We start from the raw sequence: 16639 nt of genomic DNA on the forward strand, positions 1-16639 counted from the left end.
TCTATCTATCTATCTATCTATCTATCTATCTATCTATCTATCTATCTATCTATCTATCTATCTATCTATCTATCTATCTATCTATCTATCTATCTATCTATCTATCTATCTATCTATCTATCTATCTATCTATCTATCTATCTATCTATCTATCTATCTATCTATCTATCTAAAGGTTCAGTGTGAGCTTAGTGACATCTAGTGGTTCAGTGTCAAGTTGCAGCTGAACAACCCCCTCCTCCAAGCATGAGAGAGAGTACCTGAGGTCATAGATATATATATATATATATCAATGCCTGAGGTAGCCTTCAGTTGCCATAGATACTCAAAAGGTGTTGGTTTGTCCTGTCTGGGCTACTGTAAAAAAAACCATGGTGGCCTCCGCAGAAAGGATCCGCTCCTGATGTGAATATAAAGTATTTAAATATAAATGGCCCATTCTAGGGTAAAATAAAACAATAATTCCTACAGTTTAGATGATTTTTAAAAAGAAAAAACACCACTAGGATTGTTATAAAACATAAAAGTCTGATTGTGAAAAATAACTTTTCCTAAATGCTGTTATTGTCCACTCTCCTCTGGTGGTGGCTCGTTACCGATTTTTCCGACACGACATGAACGCACCAGGAACTGATTCAAGTACAACATTTCCATCTGCACTCTGATTGGCTGCGAGGCAGATCCGGTCACAGCCAGGAGCCAATCAAACTGCCGCAACGGTTGTGTTTTGAATCGGAGGAAGATTTAACCGTCAGGCGGTTCCGCGGCTCGAAAGGAAGAGCAACGCGTGTTTGTGGATTTATATTTTTGCGTGAAACCGAGTTAAAAGTTACACGTCGAGATGGATTTGGACGCAATGAAATACGCAGAACTGCGAAATGTCGCCAAGGAGCTCGGGCTGAAGGGAAACATGAAGGTGATGGAGTTAGCATAGTTAGCATAGTGCTCGGTTATGGGAGCTAGCTTGTTAAGGCTAAAGCTAACGTTTGAATGTAATATGACATGTTTGTGCTGATTATTGTTGTTGTTGTGAAACAGGCGGATAAACTGCTGAAGCTGATCAAGCAGCATTATCAGAAAGAAAAGGACGAGGAGCAGGTAAGAAACTCTCACTAACTGTTTGAATGATCCCACTTAAACAAAGGCTTTGTCTTAAGATAAGATAATAATCCTATATTAGACCCACAAAGGGGAAATGGGCAGTATTACAGCAACTCAAGACCTACATCTCTTAAGGAAATAAAAAATAACGCTTGCTGACTTCAATGATGCTTTCCCCTCTAACTTTATAATATTGTATTTTAAAATTAAATGTAGATAGCCTGTTGTATATTTGAGGACCAATGTCGTCTGTATGAATATGAGAATGAAAGAACAAGGAAATGTTTTGGACAATCTGAAGTGGTACATAGCTGTAAATATTGAGGTGATATAATTTATAGTAATTGTTGATTTTAAATCATGAATACTGATTTCTGTAAATACATTTCCTATATTATAACACTCATTCTTGCCAGAAGTGCCTTTTGAGTATTCAAAGCTTTATATACAAATTTCTAGATTTTATGTATTATGTAGCATGCAATATTTAAGTATGAGGAATATAAAGAATATATACCTTTAGAAATATAGAAAAATAAGAATGAAACTAAACTAATATATACATTGAAAGGACAGTAAAAATGTGCAGTGTGAGAATGTTGCACACTTGAGAGTTAAAGGGTTAAAGTGCAGTACGTGATGGTGGTGAATGAAGTCACATCTCCACTGTTCTCCAGGGACAAGCTCCTCCTGCTGTGGAGGAGGATGTGAATGCAGGACAAGAAGCTGCTCAGGAAAGTGAAGATGCGACTCCTCAGGAAGAAGTTTCCAGCAGCGCAGTGTTTGTGAACACACGTCGAGGCCGAGGAAACGGTACCAAGAGAAAGATCTCTGATACTGAGGCTGAGTGTGATGTGTCTCCTCCGGCTGCTGCAGAGGTACTACACACGTACTACACACCAGCATACACACAACACTGAACATCGTCTCGTTGGTCGTTATTTGCAGCATTACATTCTGTTATTTTGGCGGATTAAAGATTAAAACATCTGTTCTCCAGGGTGATGTGGAAGCGGCTGCTGCACCCCGCGGTGCCAGGCGCTCAAAGAAGAGGAAAGTGTCTTCTGTCAAAGACTCTGACCAACCCGAGCCTCAGGAGGATTCCCAGGTTCCAGAGAGCGAGCAGCAGCTGGCCAACATGACGGATGAAGCACCAGTGCATGGTACAGGTGAGTCATGGTTGATGAAAGAGAATGAAGCATGTTTAGTTTTGTATTCCTGAATAGTTCATTATTATAATGATTTGTATGTATTCCTTTAGACATACTTGCCTTTAACCTGACATATTGCATTTTAAATATTTTTCCAGAAAAGGCAACAAAAGCAGCCAAAGCTGGTAAAATCCCTCGTTACCAAGGCCTGCAGCTGAAGAACAAGCAGTTGAAGCCTGTCACTCCCAGTAAGTCCCCCCCCCCTCAACCAGTCACTTTTAAGAGAAGCAGGTGATGTTTTCCTGCACAATTTACTAAGATACCTGTTGCTTATTGTTTTTAGACTTCAGAAAACTCCACGAGGCCCATTTTAACAAGATGGAGTCCATCGACTCCTACATGCAGCGGAAGACGAAGCAGATGGACACCTACAGAGCCTCAGTTAAAGAACTCAAGGTACCATGAAGCTTTCACTGACTTCTTCCCCTTGAAAGCAATCATGTTCATTTATGTAGTTATTTTACATGTGCCATCTATTTTCTTTTTCAGAATCTTTCAGACAAAACTAAACTGCAGCAAACTGATGGAAAACCCCCAGCAGTGAGTATCATCACCTATTAGAACACCCTGAATACTTTGAGTGCACTGAGGCTGATGAGTATGTATCTGTTCTTCAGAAGGCAAATCGGAGTCGTACGTCCATCCTCAGTCCGGCTCCCGTCAACAAGAGAACAGCTGAAGGCCGACGCACTCTGCTGTCAGCGACTAAAGCTCCTCCTCCTCAGAAGGAAGCTGCTGGGAAGGAAGCAGCTCCGTTCAGACCCTCCGTCCTTTCCACTCGCAGGATCAACGTTCGGTGAGTTACACTTTCATTCAAGGTTTGTCTCGTGGGTGGAAAAGGATGTTGTACTTCATGTAACATGACAACAAGCAAATGTGATTGTGTGCAGGTTCACCGAAGCCACCAGAGACAATGAGTTTAAGAGATCCTTGGTGAAGACGCCCGCCCGCATGTCGCCCTGTGTGACCTCCAGCACGCCACAAATACAGACGACTGGTGAAGCCAAGTCTATCAATGTCAAGAATACAACAGTCTCTGCTGCAAAAAATCCAGGTACATTAAATCATTCCATATCTGAATTAGAGATGTATAGGTTGTGTAGATATAATAAAGTAATTCAAATTTTTACTGAATTCTACAGGGGCGTTCATTTTCACCGGCAACACCAGCGCTGCTGAAACCCCCGGGACACAGAAGAAGCAGAACTTTGACCTGAAGGCCAGTCTGTCCCGTCCTCTCTCCTACAAGCCTCATACAGGTAATGATGGTTTTCAGTTTCTGTGTTTAGCTGAGGTGTGCTGCATCATCAGTGGACCAACCCCTGATGTTTTTAACTTACAGGTAAACTAAAGGCTTTTGGAGACGTCAAAGAAAACACAACGGCAGCAGCAGACAAGTCTCTGATCTCCAACTCGCATCAGAAGAATTATAAAAACCACAAAGTCCAAACAAGGTTTGTTTAAAAAGAAGAAACACCTTCGTCTGATTGATTCTCTCTGAGAACAGTGGAACCTCTACAACATCTGTGTCTTAAATGTTTGTGTTTCCATCTTAGGGATAACAGGAGAGAGAAACACACGGCCGACCGGAAGCAGAAGAAGGAGAGCGTGCTCGGGGCGAGAAGAGGCCTCGTCATGATGTAGAAAGATATTGCGCTTGTTTGTTGACATTTGTACAGCCTGTTGTTCCTCTGTAAATATTTGGTTTTCTGCTGCTTTTTAGCCTTCTGTAGAGAAGCTCTTCCATCTCTGTCACGTTACTGTACTTTGGTTTTAGATTTAATACATGTACTGTGTTTAATGATACATTTAGATGTGTAGAGGAAGTTTAGCCTTCTCTAGAGAAGCTCTGTCATCTGTCATGCTAATTACCTGGTTTTAGATTTAACACATGTACTTTAACTCTGTTTAATGTTGCATTTAGATGTGTTGAGCATTGTTCTTCTGTTTGCTGCATTTGAAATTTTAATTTGTTCTTAAAATTGATAATTTTTTTTGGGACAGGCTGGTTAAAGACTGGTGTAAAAAAAAATGTCTTGTTTGCATTCACCAATTAAATTTTCTATTGCTGTTTTCCAAAGTGTCTTTTTCATAATTTCATTTTCCACCAGAATATATTGCACAAAAATTATAAAAACATCACTTGGATCTTATTGTGGATAAAGGAAGTGAGAATGTTTAATTTGAATGAAAAGGGTGATGCATGACCCAAAGAAGAAGCCATTCAGGGTATCGGGCTCTAATCATGGCTGACAGGAGTTCTCTTAGTCCTCCAGTTTCTCAGAGTGTTGCATGAGGTCAGTTGTCCAACACAAGACGTTGGTACATTTGGTTTGTTGATAGAGTTCAGCTCTTATTCAATGAGAGTTCATCTCCAGAGTTGTTATAGTGTCAAACTTCAGGATTCCTCTTGTAAGCTTCGTAGGCAAACTCCTCGGTGTGAGCGTAATCTTTGCAGACGCCGATGAAGTCGATCTCCAGCTGGAACGGACCGTCTGCTTTATCTCCCAAAGTGAATCCAACAGTGTTGACCTGTGAATACAGAAGAATATACAAAATGTATTAGACTGCTACAGTCACAGGGTAGAAATATCATTACATAATAATGCAAATGTGCTGAACAGTGTACGGGAACTGTCCACAACGTAGTTTATTTATTAGGGCTGGGCAAGTTAACTCGTTTAATCGAGTTAACTCATGTGATGAGTTAACTCGATTAATTATTTTATCTCGCATTAACTCAGGTTTGATTATTTATTGTTTTATTGTGAAAGTCAGGCTTTTATTTTGTGAAAGTCTGTTGCTGACTGCTGCAGAACATGAAAAAAGAAAATAATTGGCGGATAAACAATCGAGTTAACTCATCACTTGAGTTAACTCGATTAAAACGAGTTAACTTGCCCAGCCCTAGTATTTATATGTATTTGATGTCATGTTAGTGTAACGGGTCCTTTGCTCTACCTTGTCCAGCAAGAGATTATGCTGAAGATCTTGTATCCTCCCACGATGTGTCAGGAAGAACTTGGAGAAAGGAATCTGTAAATAAGTCCAACTTTATTAGTATAGGAAAGTTTTATAAAAAGGCATTAAACTATATTTTACTCATCAACTACGTACCTTGACGTCCTGCCAGTAGGGTCCTCCCCTGGTGTACAGGAAGTAGCTGTATATGTCGTCTCTCTGGTGAGAGAAGTAGGTTTCTGTGGCGATGTTGATCATCCACGGACGACCATCGCCGCGAACCCGCAGGTGCAGCGTGTTGAAGCTGGACCAGTCGTGGTGCTTCTTCCTGTCAAAAGAAAACTGGGGACGACAAGAAAGTTTGGTTTGGTTGATTTCTTGTACAGTCATCACCTCAACCGCTGACCTTGGACGTCAGCAGGTTTTCATTTCACAAGCCTCACACAACCACAGGAGAAAGAGGAACTGCTCTTTTAAATTTGTAACTGCTATAAAGTTTGCTATCCCACAAGACAGAATTGTGTGATAGTACTGGCAGGGCACTAACCAGTGGTTGTTTGGAGCGCATGGTGCAGTAGCCGCTGTAGCGTGTCTCTCCGTCCCTCGGAGGAGTGGAGCTCAGGTTCCCGTACAGGAAACAGGTGTTGTTCTTGCCCAGCTTCAGGTGGGCTTCACTCTGGCCTCCGATCTCGTGATCCGAGGACACGGTCCACTCCTCCAGGCTCTCCGGACCTCTGAACTCCCACATCACTCGGTTCTGCTCCAGCATGTGCTCGAGAACCGGTTTGCCCTCCGGACCGACCCAGCGCTCAGAGAACTCCGCCTTCAGCAGCATGAAGTGCTTCTTTATTCCCTCCAATCCTTTGTTGAAGTTAAAGTTAATCTTCTGCCATGGAGGCTTGTCTTCCTTGGGCTCCCCGGGTCGCCTGTACTCCCCCTGGATCATGGCTCTGGTGGGCACAGTGAGCGGGCCGGCGGGGGGGAGGAGCAGCTGCTGGTGGATGGAGCTCAGCAGCCGCGCCGAGGGGACACGTGTGATCATACTCAGGGACATTTCACTGTTGATCAGGACGGGTCACTGCTGGGAAACATCACATGGGAAACACTTGAGTTACTGGATGATAATGAAATATCGATATTAGGTTTCATACTGTAGATCGACTTTAACAATTAGCCGATCTACAGTATGTTTTGCTTATTTTATTGGTCCTGTTCACAGATGCATCGATTGAAAGAGCAACTATTATTTTACTTTTAGTGGCTTGATAGATTCTTTATAATACTAGTGTAACTCAGAACTGAGAAAAAGTTAGATTTCACATTAAAAGCACTCAAATCAATAAGTCTCTCGTCTTCTCAATCACAGAGCCTTTTAACCACACATCTATTTATTGATTTACTTTTTAAGTGTAAATAGCTACTTATTAACTGTACATATTATATTTATAACATTTTATCCCGTATTTATCCTTATTCTAACTACTATTTTTAATTATATGAACTTATCTAATTATCATGAACTTTCTCTTTTAATACAACATTTGTTATGCTATTTTGAGATTAATTTTATGCACGGTATCCTAATGATTTTTATACAGGGCTACACCAGTATGTCTTCTTATGTCATCTATTGAATATCTGAGTTTCATCCTAGTAAATAACAGCTGTTTTGAATGGTGCTTTTATTATTGTTGACCTCCTCTGTTGGGTAAACACACCAGGACAACAACAATGTAAACAAGTGTTAGCTACAGTCTAGTAAAGGAGAAACATATTAAAAGATATAACCCTGGACAGACAGTCACAGTTTCCACTCACCGAGGCCATGTTGTTCGGGAGCTGCTCGTCGTTAAGCTTCACTCCATCTTCAACACAACTCTTTATGTCGCTGGTGTCGATGACAAACTACACAATAAACCGCTACTACACGTTAACACACACAGGGTCTACACAAACACACAGGGTCTACACACACAGGTGCGTTCAGGACACACGGCTGCTCGTAATTAAAGGTCGAATCCTCGGATCTCTTGAACGCAGCTCGCGTCCACCGCAAACTTCCGTCCGTACTGCAACACTCACCACACACAAATAGTTCCTTCCTCAATTGATTATGGGTTATTTCCCCAATTTGACCCCATTTCACCGGATCTATAAAGCACCGGGAGAAGGACACATATGGAGATTAATTTTTACTCCTCCGCGCTGGATATAAAAGCCCGAGTAACAACAAAGGACGCGCATGCGCAGTAACACCTTTGTGCACCTAGCCCCGCTGGTGAACTAGCTAGCCTCGTTCGTAGAGACGACACAGGGGCAGCTAGCAGGTGTTAGCCGCGTTGCTAATCATGGTGAACGTGAAGAAGCGGAAAGGTCGGGTCGTGATCGACTCGGACTCCGAGGACAGCGCCAGCGACGATAACTTAGACCAGGTAGGCGCGTAGCTTTTCACCCGGAGGTTCGATGCCCGGCGGCGGGTTTAAGTTGCCCACCAGCTCTGATAGGGGGGGAAGCTAACGAGTGCTAGCTAGCTGTGTGTGTTTGGCATCGCTGGGGGAGAAGGAGCCGGATTTATTAATAAATCAATCATCAATAAATCCGGACATTACACCGAACATCTTTAATGTCTGGTGTTTTCTCCGGAAGCTCCGTGTGTTAGCACAGGTAGCAGTGCAGCTAGCACTGGGGAAGCTAACCGATGCTAACGATTAGGTTACATTCCGAGAAACACACTTAACGCGAGCAGGTTGTTGTTGTTGACACGAAATACCCGCGCAAATGCGTTTAACCCGGGTTAGGAGCGTGCAGCTATGTGTGTGTGTGTGTGTGTGTGTTTTGTGTTATTAGCTCGTAAACTGAACTGGGATCAAGTGTGTTTTGCACGAACTGAACCCGCAGTGGAGCTGAACTTGATTCTCCCGGGTGACGTCACTGAGCGGGGCTGCCTATATGTGTGTGTTGTTGTCAAACAAGTTGAGCTGAGGAGCTTCACGGTCCCACATGTCAGTGAGGAGATCTGATCTGGGAACTGCCCCTTGTAGTTTACCCCCAGAGGCACTTCACACCTACTGGGAATAACAGAACCACCCACTCTAATAGTGTCCTTCTTCCACCTCAGGCCCAGTAACAGATGAACTGGTTTGGTTGTTTCCCAGTGAGTTGACAAGGCTGCACATCAGATCCTTGCATTAATCTATAACAGAATGTTTTGGAGTTATGAGTCTCCGGTAGAGAGTCAACTCTTTCACTCACTGGATTCCAGTGCTTCACCTTTTTTATTTTATGCAGCTTACCAGTCTGAAACCAGTGGTCACCTTCTTCCCAAATCCAAAGTTTGTTAATCTCATTTTTTTAATAGTTGTTCCGATACCTGGTCTACACCTGCCAATACTGATTTAGTAACTCTTTAAACTCCCCTTGTTCTACTGCCTGGTAGTTTACCCCCAGAGGCACTTCACACCTACTGGGAATAACAGAACCTCCCACTCTAATCGTGTCTTTCTTCCACCTCAGGCCCAGTAACAGATGAACTGGTTTGGTTGTTTCACAGGGAGTTGACCAGGCTGCACATTAGATCCTTGCATTAATCTATAACTGATTGTTATGAGTCTCTTTTCAACTCTTTTCACTCGCCTCATTTCCAGTGCTGCACCTTTATTTTATGCTCCGTACCAGTCTAATACCAGTGATCACCTTTTCCCCAAACCCGGCCAACACTGATTTAGTAACTCTGTAAACTCCCCTTGTTCTACTGCCCGGTAGTTTACCCCCAGAGGGCCCATCACACCTCCAGAGAATAACAGAACCTCCCACTCAAGGCCTCACTAATCAAGTTATTCTTCAATCTCAGGCTCAGCAACACTTGTCTTGATGAGGCGAGATCAGATCTTGTAGTAATCTACTTAATCATTATCTTGGCGTAATGAGTCTATGGTACGAAAATAATTTTCTCCCGTCGCCAGTACAGAGTATCCATTTAATACCAGTGATCACTTTCAGTTCATCTCACTGAGTGGAAGTCATTGTGAATAAATGATCCGATCCCTGGACTGCACACCGATCAAATACCAGTGCATTTAAAAAACCCTTTAGGGTCATCCTGTCATTTATAATGGGGTCAGTCTGTGTCAAATCATCACACTCTTGGGCTGCACCATCACAGATCTAAATAAAGTTTATCAGATTTAGTCAGGTGGGTCCCAATTAGGGAGATGGGGGCCAATTAAGTTGGAAATGTTGTGAAAATGTGAAAAAGTGCCCTTTCTTTGCATTTTTAAAGACTTCCTGCATCTGTCCCCTGGATTTTCACCGTCTTCCACTCATATCTGCAGCTCTCTCAGTTTTATGTGCTTTGCTTTGTGTTCCTTTATGGATCCAACACCGAGGACATTCTCTTGTTACAGCAGCAGATTGTCAGAATCAGGTTGACAAGAGAACACGTGAAAGTTCAAAAATGAAATGGGCAATAAAATTCCGTTAGATAATATCACAGAGACTGCGCAGTAGCGTCACCTTTCACTACAGGCGGAAATCTATTTCTGGAGAAATGTACTTGAGCAAAGTGTAGCGGCACAGGATTATTCCACGGAAATGTATATGTATGATGTGCAAGTAGATATTGGAATAAACATATGCATATAGATATATTTGGGTTAATGGCTTCTTGGTTAATCCAGCTGGTAATTATTTGAGTTGATAAATATTATTTAACTGGTGTTATTCACTTGTTTGGATCATATGTTGTTTGCGCTGCAGGAACCATGGTTTCGATGGGACAATAAAAATGCACAACTGTTGTCAAGGGCAAGGTCTCTTTAAATCCAGAGTCTCGGGCAGTCAGCCAAACGTTCTGAACCAATGAAAGGTTTTAATAATGTTTTGCATAATCCTGCTAACAGACAAACGGCAATAAAAACATAACCTTGGTGGAGGTTAATATGCGTTTGCTCCAGCCTGTGCTGCTTGTAGGGAGAGGTATTGGTCTGATTGAGAAGCTGGCCCCTGGTCCATCCTTCAGACCGTGTGTTAGTCAGTTTTGTGTGTGTGTGTGTGTGGGATGTTTGCTCTTCTATAAGCATATTGCAACGTGTGTTCTTCGGCCCTTTATCATGACCAGCGACGCATTCCCTCTGTATGAAGTCATAATCATTCACATCTTTATCCTGAATGTGGTTTGAGTTTACTATTGCAGCATATTGCAGCTGTTACAGTTACTCAACTGCATGTTTTTTTCTGAACTTTCTCTATTCAGGAGTTGTTGTCATTGGCAAAGAGGAAGAGGGTGGACTCAGGTGACCAAGAAGAGCCAGTCAGCAAACCTGCAGCGTCGACAGACTCGGAAACGTCCGACAGTGATGATGAGGTACGACAGTCTTGGTATCTTCTGTGTGCTCTTGTTGTTATAATGGATAATCATCTTTTTTGGCAGTAAAACTAATTTTATTTTTCTCTTTCTAGTGGACCGTGGGTGGAACCAAAGGCAAAAAGAAAGTTAAGCCAGGGAAAGGGTCTGAGAAGAAGAACACTACGAAGAAGAAAGTTGGTAAAGCAACAGCGTCCGGCAGCTCTGATGGAGACAGCTCGGCGGAGAGCTCTGCACCTGAGGAGGGTACGTGGAGAATCATCTATATTCAAAAAGCAACGTTTTTGTAATTTAATTTCGTTCCCACATTTCCAAGTTTCTTCGAAGAACCAGAAAGATGAATAATTTGATCATGTGAAAGCTGCAGTTGCTTCTGTCACGTGTGTGATTAAAGGTTTAGGGACCAGAGATATTCTGAGGTGTAGATCACTCAAATCAATGAGTGCCGTGTCCTCAGGTATTTTAGGCGGCTGGGATTAGGTGAGTCACCTGCTCATCCCCTTTATTCCAACGGTCGCTCGGTGTAGCATCGAATCTGTTTGTGTATTTGTGTTGTACTGGAGCCACATGGTTATTAAAAAATGGAAAGGTCTTTGAGGAACAGTTATGGAAATTGGATCAAAAGGACATGTTGCAGGATGATAATGATATACTGGGCGAGGAAGTGAGAAAGAGCCTGTATCACCACCAATGTCAAATATAAATGCAAAATGCATAGCTGTGCAAAATCTAATAATTTCACAAATCTGTCAGACTCATTTAAGCAATATAACTTTGTATAATGCTTCATCAGGGAGACATTCAAAATTGTGTGGAGAAGACAATGGGGTAAATTAAATGAATAGAATGGGTCAAAGACCAACTTAAAGATGGTCCCAGGACATCCAACCCTCTTATAGTGTAGTTTCACTTTACTCTGGCTGTGAAGTGATTCCTTTTTAATGTGTGTGAATGTGTCTTTCTCAGGCGAGGTGTCTGATTCAGAGAGCAACAGCTCGTCCTCCAGCTCAGACTCGGACTCCTCAGAGGACGAGGTGTTTAAGGACGGCTACGACGAGGACCTGATGGGAGACGCGGAGGACAGAGCTCGTCTGGAGCAGATGACGGAGAAGGAACGAGAGCAGGAGCTGTTCAACAGAATTGAGAAACGAGAGGTGCTAAAGAGACGGTGAGCAGAAAAAAAATCTTCTAAAAATGTAGAAGACCCCAAACGGGATATTTAATTGATTTGAAGATATCCCATGCATCTGGCATTTGAGTTTACCGTTTATTGATCCGAGACTACGCGTGTTTTCACAGCTTCGAAATTAAGAAGAAGCTGAAGACGGCAAAGAAGAAAGACAAGGCGGAGAAGAAAAAGAAGCAGGAGGAAGAACAAGAAAAGAGGAAGCTATCTCAGGTTCAAGACACGCAAGTGGTGAGTCTGGATTTTGTTTTTTGCACAAACACGCCAATCACACAACAATTTGTCGATGTCTCTTCACATGATTTTAATTGTGCTCCCTTCTCTAGGTCATGTCACACAACAAGGAAAGACGATCCAAACGGGACGAGAAACTTGACAAAAAGTCCCAGGCAATGGAAGAACTGAGGGCTGAGCGTGAGAAGAAGAAAAACAAAACAGGTATGTGTTGTTTATTTTTATATTACTCAACTGTGACTTGATTTTTGCGACAATTCAATCAGTTCTAATTACTGATGCTTCCTCTCTGTGGTGAGCAGCTGAACTTCTGGCCAAACGAATGCCCCTGAAGACGAGTGAGGTCTACTCCGACGATGAGGAGGAAGAAGAGGAAGATGACGACAAGTCCTCAGTGAAAAGTGATCGCAGTTCGCGTTCATCGTCTTATGATGATGATGATGAGTGAGTGTCATTCATTTTGTATTAGAAGCATTTATCATAACACAACCCTTTCCCTGTGCTTTAACTCTTTATGTTGCATTTCTGCTCGTAGGAAAGAAGAGACTCCGCCCAAGTCGCAGCCGGTTTCTCTACCAGAGGAGCTGAACAGGGTCCGACTCTCCAGGAACAAGCTGGAACGCTGGTGCCACATGCCCTTCTTTGCAAAGACCGTGACCGGCTGCTTTGTGAGGATAGGGATTGGTAACAGCAGCAGTAAACCTGTTTATAGGGTGAGTCTGGATTCTTTTACAGTGTTTTAATATCTGACAGTAGTGTGCCCTTGTGTGGTGGTGATATTGGGCCTGATAAGTGAAGTTGGGAGTAATTCTACTCCTCTTGTTGTTGCAAGGTTGCTGAAATTATGGATGTAGTGGAGACGGCAAAGGTTTATCAGCTTGGGACCACACGAACGAACAAGGGACTACAATTGAGGTAGGTGTATTGTCAGAAAACAAGTTTTTACATATATTAAAATCAGGAATCAGTTAATGAACCTTCTCATTTGTTCCTGCTCCCTTTCTGTTGTGTATTTTCTCAGGCATGGCGGCGACACGCGGGTTTTCAGGCTTGAGTTTGTATCAAATCAGGAATTCACCGAAAGCGAGTTCATGAAGTGGAAAGAAGCAGTAAGTGGAATTAAAAAGAGGAACAATTTAAATCTGCAAAATCTATACAGTGAGATTAAGAAGGAACCTGTGTGTTGATTTTTCTCTTTTGCAGATGATCGTTGCCACGATGCAGGTCCCAACTCTTGATGAAGTCACCAAAAAGGAGCAGTCCATCAAAGAAGCAATGAACCACAAATTCAACGACAAAGACATAGAGGATGTGAGTGTGTTTCTTTAAAACGTGTTGCCTGGGTTTCCTCCTGCATCACACACACAGAGAGAAATAAACAAGTGTTTCTTCTGTCGTGACTTTCTGCAGATCGTGAAAGAGAAGGACCGATTCCGAAAAGCTCCATCGAACTATGCCATGAAGAAAACGCAGTTATTCAAAGATAAGGTAAAAGAAATCAGTGGAGAGTTGTGTTTTTTTCAGGCACTGGAAAATGATAATCAAAAGAAGGTGTGTCAGACTCTGACTGTTTGTTCCTGTGGATTTGTTTGGATTCCAGGCCATGGCAGAAGAGAGCGGGGACGGAGACAAGGTGAAGGTGATCCAGGACGAGCTGAACGTGCTGGAGGAGAGGGCGGAAGCTCTCGACAGACAGAGGACCAAGAACATCTCTGCCATCAGGTACATGAGCAACACCGATTATCTTCTTTCTGATTCAACATGTAGTAGATTGTGGATTCAGTTTCATGTTTCAGAAGATCATTGTGTAGAATTTACCTTATTTTTGAAATAATCTGTCCTTAACAGAACCAAAGCTAATGTTTTGTTGTGACTTAATCAAGTATACTTGTATTCACCCTCAAGCTACATTAACCAGAGGAACAGAAGCTGGAACATCGTTGAGTCGGAGAAAGCTCTCGTGGTAAGTCCCGGTCTCTTTTGACACCTTTATCAACCACATCTGTTTTGTTCCCTACGAGAAGTTTTATTATTAAGTCGGGAATAATGAAAATGTAGGAATTGATTGTTAAAATAAGTAGTTTTCAAACCTGCCACCTTTTTGAATGTAGACAAACCCAATCAAATGTTTGTGTTTTTATATTTTTGATGCAGTTTTGGTCATCGTAAAGTTGGTCTTGTTATAACTCAGATTTTTATTATATCTCTATTCTGTCACAGGCTGAAGGACAACTCCAAAAAAACCAGCAAATGGACCCTTTCACCAGAAGACAGTGCAAACCCACCATGGTGTCAAACGTAAGGTTTCCACAATGATTTGTTTGTACCAGAAACTCTCAATCTAGATTTCTCTCCCCCTCTAATCTGGTGTTTCGTTCCTCCCGGCTCCTCCAGGCCCGAGACCCGTCGGTCCATGCAGCTATTCTCGCTCATCTCAACCAGAAGTACGGCTCCGGGTCAGCAACAGATCTTAATAACGGTGCTGAGCTTAACGCACTGGTAAGCCGAGCACTTCCTCTCCCCTCCCATGTTCACTTCTTTACCTCCGTCAAGGTTGTTAGGTTTTCAATGCTGTTAGCAGGTTATACAAAAACTACTCAACCAGTTTTATTGAAACATTCTGGAAGCGTGTTGATGGGCAAAGGAAAAACCACAGATTCCCTCAGATTGCTGTTTCTTTTAACATTGCCTAATGGGTAATCGAATTTTTTGTGAATCTCAAGAAAAAAAATGCAGAGATCTTAATTAAATAAAAAAATAAGGCATATGCAAAGCAATAATATCTATGATTCTGTGAAATTGGAAGCAAACTGTTTTACTTTAAGCTGTGGAACAAACCCATGTGAAGCAGAAAATAACTAGTTTTGTTGAAGGAAATGTTCCTGCACAAGCCATCTTAGTTCTGTCTTCTCCACCCAGAGGAGCTCAAACATCTTTTGCTTGTTTCTCTATTAAAGGGACAAGTAATCACGAAAGATAAAGACGGCCCCAAGCCAAACACTGACCTCTCAGAGGACTTGTTTAAAGTTCACGACTTTGACGTCAAGATCGACCTCCAGGTTCCCAATGCAGGTGAGATATCATTTATTCTCCTTCGTATTAAAAATTGGCTGTTGGCGTAAGTTGTATCAATTTAGCAGATATTATAAATTTTGCATTTTTGCTGTGCAGAGGCAAAGTCTCTGTCTGTGAGCTCCAATGCGCTGCCAGTGAAGGACGGCGCCCCCCGCAGGTCTCTTAACCTGGAGGACTACAAGAAGAGGAGGGGGCTGATCTAATGTGGCCAGCCATCATTCAGAAACCACATTGCATGTGTAATTGGCTGTGTGTGAGTGAGTGAATGAGAGAGTTTTTGTGAATGAGAGTGTGTGTGTGTCTGTGTGTGTGAATGTTGATGCAGCAGAGTGTCTATCCAAACAGAGGAAATACTGATTAAAGCGATGACACCATTTCTCTCAAAGGATCTCTCAGAAGAAACCTGCCCAGAAATTGGTTGTTCTGTTATTTTTCGCGTTATCAAACAAAAACTCTTATATTGAGTTGTGTTTTTTTATGTATTTAACTCCTCTCCCCCTCTTTTGGATCGTCTGGAGTCCACTCCCGTTTATTGTTTTTGTTCTCTCATAAGGACTTGGCGATTGTGGATTATTACCTTGAACAAGAAGGACACTATTTTAGAAGACTTAGATTGTGGAGGCTTTTTTGAAATTGGAGTTGACGAGCAATGAACGAATTACTGTTGTAAATGTACCCCCCCCCCTCCCCCCCAACTGTGTGATCATCTGCCGTTGCAGTCCATCCTAAATTTGAGTAGCCTCTTGTATTTTTGCGGAGTGTAGATGATCACCATCTCTGACTGGACAGTGACGCAGCCTCTACACGGCCAATATGGAAAGTTCAGTACATGTCTGCTGGACATTTGTCCATTTTTAAGTCTTTGAACCAGCCCATTTTGAGAGCAACCCTTTTCTATGGCTGACCAGGTTATAAAAGTGTTTCTTCATTTCTGTCCACAACCCCACGGTTGGTTGTTCATTGGATAAGTCCCTCGCCCGTAACCCCGGAGAAGATTCTACGTGTTATCGACTGTGTCCATAGTCAGTTCCTGTATTGATGTGGCATGCCTTGTAAATATGCATTTTGGAGTGAGTGCGAAAATAAAGAGGCACTGTTTCATAACCTCAGTGTCTTTTTTTTTTTTTTTTTTTTTTTTTACATTTTTTATATTTTAAGGTGATATTGCAGCAACACAAGAAATCTGCTGTGCTAGTTTATCATTTATTATGGCAGCATTCAATAAAAATTCCAGACTGCAGTTACCTGATTTTATTTTTTACACATGTAATGAAATAAATTTTGTGTATGTTTGTTTAAATCTAAGTGTACTTCACGACAGGCCATGTTGCATTTATTAGAAACAAGGGTTGTTCTCATCGGCATCTTGAACTTACAATACAACTTAATTCTTATTCAAATATATTTTACACAATTCTAAAATAAAAGCAGGTGTATATACAAAAAGGTCTAGTACTTATTCTACCACTGGTACTTCCATTTAATGTTTTTTTTAAAGAACAATACTTT

General features: G+C 42.1%; 3 protein-coding genes across 4 annotated transcripts; 2 read left to right on the forward strand and 1 right to left on the reverse strand.

Moving 5' to 3' along the window:
• Positions 1-750: 750 nt before the first annotated feature.
• Positions 751-4072, forward strand: nusap1 (nucleolar and spindle associated protein 1). Its single transcript, XM_061082541.1, has 12 exons — positions 751-916; positions 1039-1098; positions 1779-1979; positions 2102-2270; positions 2411-2500; positions 2596-2708; positions 2802-2852; positions 2930-3108; positions 3203-3366; positions 3455-3571; positions 3655-3766; positions 3869-4072. The coding sequence occupies exons 1-12, from the start codon at positions 842-844 to the stop codon at positions 3954-3956; spliced, it is 1419 nt and encodes a 472-aa protein (XP_060938524.1). The 5' UTR covers positions 751-841; the 3' UTR covers positions 3957-4072.
• A 390-nt stretch (positions 4073-4462) lies between these two features.
• Positions 4463-7295, reverse strand: ndufaf1 (NADH:ubiquinone oxidoreductase complex assembly factor 1). Of its 2 annotated transcripts, none has more exons than XM_061082545.1 (5): positions 7092-7295; positions 5821-6351; positions 5430-5615; positions 5274-5348; positions 4463-4844 (listed from the first exon to the last, which is right to left on the reverse strand). In XM_061082545.1, exons 2-5 carry the CDS (start codon positions 6325-6327, stop codon positions 4704-4706), a joined length of 909 nt encoding a protein of 302 aa, XP_060938528.1. In that variant the 5' UTR covers positions 6328-6351; positions 7092-7295; the 3' UTR covers positions 4463-4703. The 2 variants fall into 2 exon arrangements, with proteins under 2 accessions (XP_060938528.1, XP_060938527.1); XM_061082544.1 differs by having other exon boundaries at positions 5821-6354.
• Positions 7296-7526: 231 nt separating this feature from the next.
• Positions 7527-16234, forward strand: rtf1 (RTF1 homolog, Paf1/RNA polymerase II complex component). The gene is made up of 18 exons (XM_061082542.1): positions 7527-7705; positions 10525-10635; positions 10731-10881; positions 11602-11803; positions 11935-12052; positions 12148-12259; positions 12358-12499; positions 12591-12768; positions 12888-12970; positions 13077-13164; positions 13259-13366; positions 13466-13543; positions 13656-13777; positions 13961-14018; positions 14276-14353; positions 14450-14554; positions 15013-15127; positions 15227-16234. The coding sequence occupies exons 1-18, from the start codon at positions 7622-7624 to the stop codon at positions 15331-15333; spliced, it is 2040 nt and encodes a 679-aa protein (XP_060938525.1). The 5' UTR covers positions 7527-7621; the 3' UTR covers positions 15334-16234.
• Positions 16235-16639: the final 405 nt, after the last annotated feature.

This window comes from Limanda limanda, chromosome 12 (assembly GCF_963576545.1).
Source record: "Limanda limanda chromosome 12, fLimLim1.1, whole genome shotgun sequence".
Taxonomy (NCBI): domain Eukaryota; kingdom Metazoa; phylum Chordata; class Actinopteri; order Pleuronectiformes; family Pleuronectidae; genus Limanda; species Limanda limanda.

Excerpts from the sequence above, each read along its gene's own strand:
- nusap1 (XM_061082541.1), top strand. The coding sequence starts at position 842 with ATGGATTTGGACGCAATGAAATACGCAGAACTGCGAAATGTCGCCAAG. Across the intron at positions 1,099-1,778 it reads AAGAAAAGGACGAGGAGCAG|GGACAAGCTCCTCCTGCTGT; the intron begins GTAAGAAACTCT and ends ACTGTTCTCCAG. Across the intron at positions 2,709-2,801 it reads CCTCAGTTAAAGAACTCAAG|AATCTTTCAGACAAAACTAA; the intron begins GTACCATGAAGC and ends TTTCTTTTTCAG.
- ndufaf1 (XM_061082545.1), bottom strand. The coding sequence starts at position 6,327 with ATGTCCCTGAGTATGATCACACGTGTCCCCTCGGCGCGGCTGCTGAGC. Across the intron at positions 5,616-5,820 it reads TGCGCTCCAAACAACCACTG|TTTTCTTTTGACAGGAAGAA; the intron begins GTTAGTGCCCTG and ends TGTCGTCCCCAG. Across the intron at positions 4,845-5,273 it reads ATAATCTCTTGCTGGACAAG|GTCAACACTGTTGGATTCAC; the intron begins GTAGAGCAAAGG and ends CTGTATTCACAG.
- rtf1 (XM_061082542.1), top strand. The coding sequence starts at position 7,622 with ATGGTGAACGTGAAGAAGCGGAAAGGTCGGGTCGTGATCGACTCGGAC. Across the intron at positions 11,804-11,934 it reads CGAGAGGTGCTAAAGAGACG|CTTCGAAATTAAGAAGAAGC; the intron begins GTGAGCAGAAAA and ends GTGTTTTCACAG. Across the intron at positions 12,260-12,357 it reads GAAGAAGAAAAACAAAACAG|CTGAACTTCTGGCCAAACGA; the intron begins GTATGTGTTGTT and ends TGTGGTGAGCAG.